Genomic DNA, 12924 nt, shown 5'->3' with positions numbered 1-12924 from the left:
AAATAAATCTTCACTGCGGAAGGACAATATAGAGGGTTTGTTTTTTAGATTTATTTTCTTGATTTTATGTTCCCTTTCCCTAATATTGGATATAAATCGGATTGGTCTACAAAATGTGGACAACTTATTCAGAAAAATACCAATAGAATTCTAAAGTGATGTCAGATAAATGACACATCTGACCAGACCGTACATCGAAGGAACTTGGATTAGTTTTCAGTGGAATCGAAAGAGTTCTGTCGTGAGTTGACATAAATGATCTGTCAGTCGAGGACAATTATTTTGGATGTGAAATTCAGAACTAGGATTCAAAAAAGTAGCGTAACGTAAACATTCAAACTCAAGGTGATTCTTTGATTAGTTCTGAGAAAATATTGTACTCATTACCATCGGCAATCCACATCTCAGAAAGGTCTTGATATACATACCTCCAAAAATTAACCAAAGTAAAAAATTTGATAGCCAGGAAAGTTATGAAATTTAAGTATCAATTTGATAGCCAGGAAAGTTATGAAATTTTTCTTAAGTATCAATTTGATTTTGAAAATAGATGTGAATACTAAGGATGATGAGCATATCACATCCTGAAAATTAGAACTGTTTGCAAAACAATAGTGAAATGTTATGGTTATAACGCATTTATTATTAATCACGTATTCAATAATTGAAATTCCAAATTCATAAAAAAATTTTATGCGCTTTAAGTTCGGTATTGAACAAGAAAATATCATCAATATCCATGTAATTTTATACGTCATACGAGAGGGAATTATTCAGAATTCATTAAATCATCATAAGAAAATTTCGGTGCCTATCAGAACTCTGGAAGATGCCTACCTTCTGAAAATCCGTCTTTATACCAGTAAGATGAAAATAATAACGGGATTTTTCAGCAACCTCACAAGGGATGAGAATATGAATATGAAGAAAACAAGGCAGAGAAACATCAAGAAGGGAACTACGTTCATTAGATAAACGAGCTTCATTTGTCTTTGATACGTGACTGGTTTGGCTATATTCAATATTTTCCTTTTATCTTATTCAGACTAAAGATTATTCGAATCATTTATTATTGAAGAGAGAAATAAATCAATTGAATTGCATCGGAAAAATAAGTATTTCGAAATGAATTCACCGATCCCCACGTTCCTATAGACTATAGAGAATGATCAGGTGGAGATCTGCCAAAAAACAAAGGATTCTTTGGCTAATACCACGATGGACATTGAATTATATCCGACAGATATTTATTCAAGTTACTTCATAGAGAATAGTTTTGCAGATGTTTCTCGTACATCCAGCTTCAGAACAATGCTGAAATCAATCAAATAGATCACCTACAGACTGGTCTCAAAGTATCATCTCCGTCAGTGCAGGAAAGATACTACCTGGTTTGAAGTTAGTTGACTACCAATGTTCCTCTAGGAATCAACTTAGTTCAAACTTGACTCGACGGCATGTATAACTCTTGTCATTGCAGGAAAGATCCGATTCAAAGTGTCTAGGGCTTAAATACTTCAAATAAGTTTCGACTGCATGCATGAAACTTTCTCTGTGATGAGGAATTGTCAATTAGTAATAACTCCAATTTGTTAACAAGGCTCCAAATCCCATGTACAGGAACATTGAGAGAGGTGAATGTTTTCTTGATAGCTACGTATCTCTCCTCTCAACAGTATTGGATCACTTTCATCTTCTTGGTTCACGGTTGAATGGATTTTTTTTCAAATAGTAAAAACATGTTCACTATCTAAGAAAATCCAATCTTTCCTCAGCAAAAGGAAGCTAGCTGAAATATTTTTTTTTGGTATATTTTCGAACTTTGGTATTAGGGGAACTAAGCTCAAATGTATCATTTTCAATCCTTCTGGACATACACATCCAATTAAAATGAACTACTCAAATAGCGTGTGGAATGATTTAATTATATCCAAATCCACAATGATATGGGCGTTCCACAATGAGTGATATTGGAACCGATCCTGTTTATATTTCATTTCAATGAATTATATTCTGATTTACATAACTGTTTCATCTGCCTTTACGTAAATGATTCATGTTTTTTTTTGAGTCAAAATGAAATTGATGTAAATGTTGATCTTTTCCATAATTGATTGTCATACAAATCTTCATATTTGAATGCTTGTAGAATGCCAAATTTATTGAAACTTATCAATTCCCACCCTCAAACTGATACAAGCTGATAAGCTTGTCCTCTACTGAGGCGTTGTTCTTCGTAAAGTTCTCCGCTTCGAATGAAGCAGATATCGAAATATAAATTGAAGAAAAGCAGATGAAATGTCGAGATTAACTCTTCGGACTCAGCGGGATTTCCCCAGACTACTTTGAGATTCTGATTATAAAAGTCTTTGGTGAAATGATGTCTTCACTACTTTTGAGCTTTGGAGTCATATCAGTGTGCTTCCAAATGATAGACAAAGGCAGAATGCTGTTTCGTAAGCTACTTTTTCTTAGGGCACACGATTCTTGGTCCCAGAGAACACTCCTTCCACGGTTATGGAATGAAGTAATTGGTTAATATAGCTGGCACACCTTCTGAATGATAATAATGTTCATCATCATTATTTCACGTTCATATATTTTGCAATTCAATACTTTGAATAATATTTTTTTTTTATAAAAGCTGTATATCTGCATAGCTTTTTTTCAATGCACCCTGTGAGTTAGAGCTTCGCGTACATGTGACCAGCAACACATTTTATCATGACACCAAAAATTCAACCAAAAGACTGGTTAGTCGTCTTCTGAGTTATACCTGAAAAGAAACTTTCGGGCTGAAAAGAACCAACAAATTTCTTCTACAATAAAATTGATTCTTTCGAAATAAAAAAGAGAATGCAAGTTGTTATTAATCGAGAAAATTTCAGTCTATGGCAGTTTGAAACTGTATCAATGAAATTTGGTCAGCATCAATGCCTTTCTCAACTGGACCACAGCGGAACATTGAAACACATGTGAATAAACCTATTTCGACATTTACTCCGATGAAGCAAAATCAAGTCATCTTTACACCAACAGTAGCTTCAAAGATACTTGGCTATCACACATCAGTTAGTTCTCCACTACAGCCCCAGAACTTGTCTGAAAGGCATCAGAACTTGTTCAACAGTCAAAGTCGATCATCAGTATAACCATGTCTCCAAATGAACCAAATTTTATTAGGAATGAATACATTTCCGTTACGTTTATCAATCTTATTTGTACTTATGATGCACTGTTTGGAACCTTTGGTGTGGTAATGAATATTACTGGAGTTTTTTCCCAACACCAAATCGTTATTTTCAGCATCTCGACACGTGTTTCAATCACCAAGTGATCATCTTCGAAAGGAAGATTTAATCTTCCTCTTGAAGATGATCACTTGGTGATCTAAACACATGTCGAGATGTTAAAAATAACGATTTGGTGTTGGAAAAAAACTCCAGTAATATTCATTTAATCTTATTTGTTTTGTTTCGCCTTGTACTAGTGAGTGATTGAAAAATGTTATATGCTACATCACATAGAGTGAAAAGCAAAAACTCAATCTTCACTTCAATTTCCAGACATTTCGTCAGTCAGTTTCCCATAACAGCTAGCAAGTTCATCGTCAACCCCATAATTTATCTAAAACGGAAAATTATCGTCAGCAAAACTTGTTTACATTGTATTGCCCTGTACTAGTAGTGTGTGAGTTAAAAAATGTCATGAGCTACATCACATAGAGTGAAAGCAAAAAATCAATGTCCACTTTAACTTCCAGACATGTTGTCAGTCAGTCAGCTAGCAAATTTATCATTAGTCCCAGCAATATAATCATGGGCCAAGTATATCTCAGCTTCAAAATTTGTTCAATAGCCAAGCCCACCATCATTTAGTAATAACCACACAGCAGCAACTTTTTGATTTCCACAGACTAATAAGGAGACGACGCCCAATAGACATGTTGAAAGACAATATCTTATGAACCCACAATTCAAGTGGTTGTTTACGTTATATTATCCTCTAAAAATGTCACAGAGTGAAAAGTTTGCCACAAAAATTATTTACCTTAGGCGGGCAAAATTATATCAATATCAAGTCATTAAGCCTCATTCACAACAGCCTACTTTCCTAAAACTGAACCATGAAACACTTTTCAAGTCAACAAATATTTTATATTTCATTTCTTTTGTACGAACAGTATTTGCAGAGTATAAACGGGAGTTGTAAGCCCGTCTAATGTTTTCCAGGTTCGCGAAAGGACTCGTAAATCTTTTTCCAAACAGACAACTTCTGAAATGTAACTTACGGGTTACGCCCTTCTCCAAATCTTCGTAGTATCCACAAAGGGCGAGTTGTTGGAGCACAGAATTCGGAAGTCGACAGAGTTGCTCGACACGACGCAATCGGGCGCAAATTAGTTCCACGTCTTTCACGTTACGATCACATGGCCTGAAACAAATATTTCAGTGAAAAAAAACTTTTATATATAAATTCATTGAACAGTAACCCAATATTTCGATTTCGAGTCAGTTTCATAGAATTGGAGGGCACTATATTTTGTATACAATATTCCAACTTTGATATCTGGCAATAGTAATACGCGAACCTTAGAAGAGCCACTCTAGAAATTGAAATTCATAATTACGATTTGAAATTTATTTATGTGAAATTTCCAGTTTATTAATTCTGAAAACCACTTTTTGCGGACTGAAACTATTATCCAAACACCACTCTGATTAAACGCAAACGTTATTTATACAAGAAATGGATGCTATATAAAAGTATATGATATATCACGTATTTTGTTGGAAACACATATTTATTCTTTTGTTACCCAAAGCGTACAAAAATTATACAAGGTTGAAACAGATGAACTTATTAGAATTCACTTATATACTTATTCACTATTTGGAAATATATCAAAGTCATTTGTGAAATTGTTATATAAAACATAGAATTTGGAGTCATTCAACATTGAGGCAATCATGAAAAAAAATGTTCGTATCGATGTGAAAGCCTCACAGGAAAAATGGCCCAAAATATTAATTTTTGTTAATGATTTCTTCACTTTTTCACATTACAGAACATTCTCTTCATGTCATTAGGCAAACACATTTTTTCTCAATAGAACGATGGCATTTTATACAGGCTGTTTCAAATTCGATCCTCACCGTTGGGATCTCAGAAACTATGAGAGATACGAAGATGGTTAAATTCGGGCAAAGTTGCGCATTTACCTGACTAACAATATGCAATTGAGAAAGTTCTGAAATTTTAAGTACCTATATCCGGAGATATGCCGAAAAAACTGAAATGATACATCATTGAAAAGGTAAAATCTGGTTATATTCAACACAGAAAGAATCCAATGTAGCGCCCTTAACAAAAAATAAAGTTGATGATGGTGGCCGGAAAACAAAACGTCGGATAGCATATCTGAAAACCCCAGTATGTAGCAGGGAAAAAGTGGCAATGTGAAAGTGCAATTTATTTTCGAATCCTTCGAAAAATAAAGCCAGAAAAAAACATTTTCGGTTTTTTCCGGATATCTTCGGATATACTCGAGATTCCAGAACTTTCTCAATGGCATATTGTTAACAGGTAAATGCGCAACTTTGCTCCAAGTCAACCATCTTCATATCTGTCATTATTTTCGAGATCCCAATGGTGGGAATTGAATTTGAAATACCCTGTGTGTACTCAAAGGAAACAATAATAGTTTCGAGTGAGAGGAATATAAAATCTATCATAGGACCTCTTATCTGAGGTGAAATCATACAAAAAAACAAAACCTCTTTCTCTTTCTTATAATGTTATCAGTTGACAGAAGTAATTCTCAAAGATTATAGGTAAAATTGATTCTCTGACGAGAAATGAATCGATGAAAGTACTTTTTCTACAACAGAACAAAAATACTGTCATCATGAGATGACTGAAATCGACTTTTCAAATTATTAAAAGCCATCTTCCAATGATTCCAACTTGGTTAGAAAAACGCGCGTTAAGAGATAGTACTCTTGTTCTGTTGTGAAAAAAGTGTTTTCAATAGATAGGTAGATACATCTCAGAGATTACTCTGAATCTTTCACTGTTTTCAACACGCTTTTGTAAGCTTCATTTATGTGTTTGTTTGTAACCGACTTCTTTGGACTCAATTTTGACTAACTTTAAACGGACATATTGATTTTTAACTTCATCCACTTATCAAGAATCGGTGACAACACAATAATTTCATAAGTTTATCTCATTATCCTGATCAGGATCACCCGGATTAAATAATTTTCTCATCCAGTCTCTGTGTTAGAGCAAGTGAGACAACCACACTCTCTGTGCATGCATATATATTTTATATTGAAACAAATGGGCTTGAAATAGCAAGCCAAACTAAAGAGTGGTAAATGAATAATAGTTTGAAAACTAAAAGAAAACACGCTTCAATAGCAACACAAACTGAAAAATAAAATATAATTTGAAACTGGTTTAAGATTGTGTACAACATCGATAATAAGTCATATGGCTTGATGTAACTAACGACTTTTAATAAGTGTGAAATCAGAATAAATCTATTTACAAGAAATGTATTTTGTTGTAAAAAAAGCGTGGGGTGCCAAATCTCCACTGATATAAATACTTGGTTAGGAGCTTCTTGCCAGATTGGAGCCATAATAAAAATACAATTCAAGCATCACACGCTTTCTAACAACAAAATGTATTTTTTTGTGAATAGATTTATTCTGATTTCAGACTTACTAAAGTCATTAGTTGCATCAAGCCATAGGACTTATTATGGTTGTTGAACACAATCAAAAATTAGTTTCGAATTATTTTTCAGTTTGTGTTGCTATCAAAGTGTGTTTTTTCAGCTTTTTAAACTATCATTTATTATTCATACATCTAATTCGATATGCTCGAAACCAATTTATGGGTGTAAAGTCTTATGTGATACGGAAATACATTACTTGTGATGCACTGTTTGGAACTTTTGGTGTAGTAATAAATATTACTGGAGTTTTTTCCCAACACCAAACCGTTATTCTAACTCCTCGACACGTGTTTCGATCATCAAGTTATCATCTTCAAGAGAAAGATCAAACTGATCATACTTACAAAGCTATCCCTATTTATAACATAGATATCTGTTTCTGGTACCTGCGTCTTGAGTGTCTCAAATTAATTTTACAATTTGTCTTATATACTTATCGTAAATTGAGTTTACAATGTGTCCTCATGTAAGAGTCAGGTAAATCTAATAATTGAAATATTATAAGCTATATAAAATTCAATTTCACAATACTGCCCTATCTACTTGTCTTGAATTAATTTTACAATGTGTCCTTATGAAATCTGTTGAAAAAAAATATTTTTTTCCGTTAACCAGCTGTTGCACCCCTACGAACCATATAATGTTATAATATTTATGTACTTTTCAGCTGTAAATATCACTATATGTGTGATATTTCACATTTTCAACTCATCTAATTTCAGTATCCCGGATCGCTATCAGTACAAATGGCGTCGTTCTATAAAATGAAGTGGTATCAGTAGCAAGCATTTCAACGTATTTTAGCTACTATATTACCCCTATGAAACTGTTAAGAAACACTTAGTTCTGGGAGTGATGGTATTGCCGCAGAGTCAGACTACTTTTAAAGCTTTAGGTTTCTAGAAATGTGCTAGTAGGAATAAAAGATTTCTCACATATAGTTTGGATAAATATTATCAGTCTTTGATGTTTTGGCTAAAAAGTTTCTTTCATCGATTATAAAGGCTAAACGACGGGTTTTAACCATTATCATAACCTTTTCCTGCTTTTCGCAAGAAAAAATTGAAGCACTAGGTTAGTTGGGATAATTTAAAGTGTTTTTTAGTATTTCCAGTATACAGGGCGACTCAAAAAGCTTCCAGAAAGTTTTTTATGGAACACCAAGTCATTTCTTCGTCTATTTGAAGCACCTTGAACTGAATCTAAAACTATTATATACCCCCCAATAAATGTTCAAAATGGCCGCCATTGACTTATTATTTATTTTTATTTATATATTCGGGATACAAACAGATAAATCCACTACAGTATCCACACAATGGAATTATTATCAAATTGAAAGTATAAATCAATACACTAATATATGCATATCATAGTGTCTAAAATTAAGGATGAATTAGAATTGAATACAGTAACAATAGAAACTGATTATTAGTTGTTGACAAAATGTATCAATTAATTATCTTATAATATAAAAATGAATCGCAAAATGTGTTGGTAAGCGCATAACTCAACAACGACTCGACCAATTTGGCCAAATCTTTTTTTAAAATGTTCGTTGAAGTTCAGGGATGGTTTTTACGGCGAGAAAAATTAGAATTATTGCTGGAAAAACCCTAAAAATAGCCCTTTTCTTTTTCCTATACAAATGATTTGTAACTAAAACGTAGTCAATTTGAGCTTTATTGCTATGGTATAAAGTTCATATTAAATTACAAGCACTCACTGTTGTCTAAGCAATGTAGGTGTGTTCCTAACGTCAAAGATCATATCTATCAAAACAATGTGCGTGTGTGCGTTGGAGCACAGAATACATAGTTGGAGGAGTTTAATGTCGCGTTCCGAAACTCGCGTTTCTTTTGTATTAGTTTCGGCACGCGAGATAAAATGCATCAGTTTCCACGTCATTACATCAGTCAAACAAAAATCGCGTTACCAACAGTGTTTTATTATTTTTAATATCCAAATTACAATTCGTACGGCTTAAAAGGATTTGACTTCAAGTCATATCAAATTTAAAAAAAAAAAGTTGTCTGTGACCTAATCTACTGAGTTTGCTTTTGTCAACTGATACACGAAACAAATTCGTATATCGTGTTTTGTGCAGAGTGTTTACTTAGTTAGTGTTTGTTTAGTTCGTGATTAGTGAAAAAATAAGACGAAGCAATTTAGGTAGAAGAACCAGAAATGCTACAAACCAAGCTAATTACCGATCTAATCGTACTGCACAAGAACGTGACGACGGAAATGAACGTGAAAGAATTCGGATATCACAAACGCGTGAAGCGCGAGCGCGACATTCAACTAATAATCGCGCAAGTTTGAATCGAGCTGCTTTCAGCTACGATGTGTCAATTGACTACAGTAACTACCAATGTGTTGTTATTGGTTCTATGAACTCGGTTTGCTCACACTGTAAGGCATTAAAATACAAAAACGAAGCCAATGGATGGTAAAGTGAAATTGATACCATTGGATCCACCACCAGAACCATTGTACTCATTGGTTTCAGGAATAGGAACAGATTCTATACACTTTTTGACACATATCCAACAATATAACAATTGCTTTCAAATGACTTCATTTGGGGCAACAAATGTAGTTCGGGAAAATTTTATGCCAACTTTCAAGGTATGTATTACAGCAGTTACTCATAATTATTTTAGCGAACAAAATTTTCTGTCACAAAAATTAAGATGTGTCACTAATCTTCAATTTCTTAATCACTTATATATCACTTAGTCATCATATTATATGGTGATTCAGTTTCATTGACACTTTTATTATATTTTATATTTGATAGATATTAGTTAAAACTAAATATATACTTTTTAAGATCAAATATTATTTAAGTTTGATCACTGACAATCCAATAATTTATACCACACCATAATATTTTTTTTATTTACAGATACAAGGGCAAATATATCACAGAGCAGGTTCACTGTTACCAGTGTCAGATAGCGACAACAAATTCCTGCAAATTTATTTTATGGGCAATTCACCACAAGAAATTGATCTGCGTTGTGCACATAACAATTTAGTAAAGAGGTCTATTGTAGAACAATTACAAACTTTATTTCATCAACACAATCAATTGATTATATTGTTTAAAACTGCCCTGGATCTAATGCCATCCGATAATCACAAAATTGTAATCAGAGCTGATAAAACACCTGCAGGTCAACATACAAGACGTTTTAATGCACCAACTATTGATGAAGTTGCTATCGTTGTAGTTGGAGAAAACTTGGAATCCCGTGATATTGTTTTACATCGTCGGAATGATCAATTACAACGTATAAAGGAAACACACCGCTCATATGATGCACTGCAATATCCCATTATATTTTGGCAAGGTGAAGATGGCTACGATTTCTCAATAAAAATAATAAATCCCATTACAGGTAACTAAAATATTAGTTTAGCTATGGCGATAATATCTCAGTCATTATATTATGTATTTTAATTTTATATTTGAATGTTATTAAAACAAAATCTATTTACAGGTTCTGAAACCAACAAAAAAGTCAGTTCAATGAACTATCATTCATACCGCCTAATGATTCGGGAAAATGAAGAAAATCACATATTGAAATGTCGGCGATTATATCACAAATATGTTGTTGACATGTATGTTAAAATTGAAACGGAGAGATTAACATTCATCAGGTTGAATCAAACCAAACTCCGATCTGAAGAGTATATTCACCTTCGAGATGCGATTAATACTGATGGAAATGCACAAAATGTCGGTCGGATGACTATTCTTCCAGCAACATACATCGGAAGCCCTCGGCATATGCACGAATATGCTCAAGATGCCATGTCGTATGTTCGTCATTATGGTACAGCAGATTTGTTCATCACATTTACATGCAATCCGCAATGGATAGAAATCAAGCAGGAGTTATTCCCTGGGCAATCACCCATTGATCGTCATGATATTACAGCCAGAGTCTTTAGACAAAAGTTGAAATCTTTAATGGATTTCATCGTAAAACATAATGTGTTTGGTGAGACACGCTGCTGGATGTATTCTGTGGAGTGGCAGAAACGAGGATTGCCACATGCACACATTTTGATTTGGTTGGTTGAAAAGATAAGGCCAAATGAAGTTGATGCAGTGATATCAGCTGAAATCCCTAATGTACAAGTAGATCCTGGATTGCATGAGGTAGTTATCAAAAACATGATACATGGTCCCTGTGGAACTCTTAATCAAAATTCACCGTGTATGATGGATGGTAAATGTTCAAAACGATATCCACGGACATTAATATCGGAAACAATTACTGCTAATGACGATTATCCATTGTATCGTCGCAGATCGACAGCAGACAATGGAAAATCAACAATTGTCAAATTAAATCAACAAGATATTGAAACAGATAATCGTTGGATTGTTCCATATTCACCCATTTTATCAAAGACATTCAAAGCACACATCAACGTTGAATCTTGCCATTCAGTGAAATCTATTGAATACATTTGCAAATATGTAACCAAAGGGAGTGATATGGCTGTGATTGGAATTGGTGCAGAGAATTCCAATGATGAAGTTACCCAATACCAAATGGGCAGCTATGTCAGTAGTAATGAAGCAGTTTGGCGAATATTTTCTTTTCCTATTCATGAGAGACACCCTTCTGTTGTTCACTTAGCTGTGCATTTAGAAAATGGACAAAGAGTGTATTTTACAGCACAGAACGCAGTACAAAGAGCTGCTCAGCCACCATCTACTTCATTAACCAGTTTTTTTGAGACATGCCAAAACGATGATTTCGCACAAACATTGCTATATTCTGAAATGCCAAAATATTATACCTGGAATCAATCCTCAAGGAGATTTATACGACGGAAACAAGGAAAACCAGTTCCAGGATATACAGATGTATATTCCACCGATGCGATTGGCCGGATTTATTCAGTACATCCAAGCAATGATGAATGTTTTTATTTACGACTGCTATTAGTCAATGTACGTGGCCCAACATCATTCCAACAGTTACGAACTGTTGATGGTGAATTGTGTGGATCCTACAGAGAAGCCTGTCAACGTTTGCAATTGCTTGAAAATGACGCTCATTGGGATCAAACTCTCAATGATGCTGTAATATCATCACACGCTCATCAAATACGAACATTGTTTTCTATAATCATATCTACATGCTTCCCATCAAACCCAATTGATTTGTGGATCAAGTACAAAGATTATATGTGTGATGATATTTTGTATCAAATACGGAATAGAATGGGAAATCCAAATATACAAATCAGTGAAGAAATTTACAATGAAGCATTGATTTCAATTGAGGACATGTGCTTGATAATGTCAAACAAACTATTAATTCAATTAGGCCTGACCGCGCCCAATCGTCCAATGCATGACGCTTTTAACCAAGAGTTGCATCGAGAAAAACTGTATGATCTCAACGCTTTGAAAGAATTAATTCAAAAAAATCTTCCACTGTTAAATGAACAACAGAAGTATGTATTTGAAACTCTTATGAAAGTAACAAATGATGAAACTGGGGGGATTTACTTCTTAGATGCACCTGGTGGTACAGGAAAAACTTTTTTGATTTCATTAATATTAGCAACAATTCGCTCACAAAATAAAATTGCACTTGCACTCGCTTCGTCGGGAATCGCAGCAACTTTGCTTGAAGGTGGTCGAACAGCCCATTCAGCACTAAAATTGCCATTAAATATGCAAAGCAATGAAACTCCAACCTGCAACGTTTCGAAGAACTCTGCAATGGCAAAGGTTTTGCAGCAATGTAAATTGATTGTTTGGGATGAATGCACGATGGCACATAAAAAATCTTTGGAGGCTTTAGACAGAACCTTAAGAGATCTACGGAGCAATAATAACCGATTTGGTGGTGCAATGATTTTATTAGCAGGAGATTTTCGTCAAACATTGCCAGTGATTCCACGATCAACGCCAGCTGATGAACTCAATGCATGTCTAAAGTCCTCCAATTTGTGGAAACATGTCAAAGTACTTCATTTAAGCAAGAATATGCGTGTCGAGTTGCAAAATGACCAATCTGGAAACATATTCTCTAAACAACTCATTGACATTGGTAATGGCAAATTTCCTATAGACATGTTGACTGGCTGCATCAACTTTCCTCAAAGTTTTTGTCAGTTAACTCGATCAAAAGGTG

The 12924-nt window shown here is 34.1% G+C and overlaps 1 protein-coding gene across 1 annotated transcript in view; it reads right to left on the bottom strand.

The window, feature by feature from the left end:
• The window catches only part of Epac (Exchange protein directly activated by cAMP), a 757111-nt gene that overhangs the window by 487144 nt on the left and 257043 nt on the right, over positions 1-12924 (bottom strand). Inside the window, exon 2 of the mRNA XM_074175396.1 lies at positions 4292-4434. Coding sequence (XP_074031497.1) covers positions 4292-4434 — 143 coding nt within the window. The remainder of the gene's footprint in view (positions 1-4291; positions 4435-12924) is intronic.

The sequence above is a fragment of the Leptinotarsa decemlineata genome, unplaced genomic scaffold (assembly GCF_025532065.1).
Source record: "Leptinotarsa decemlineata unplaced genomic scaffold, Ldec_3_MD MMD2_tig00001019_RagTag_RagTag, whole genome shotgun sequence".
NCBI classification, from domain to species: Eukaryota; Metazoa; Arthropoda; class Insecta; order Coleoptera; family Chrysomelidae; genus Leptinotarsa; species Leptinotarsa decemlineata.
Note: the sequence above shows the minus strand (reverse complement) of the source record. Positions and strands in the feature narration are given on the sequence as shown.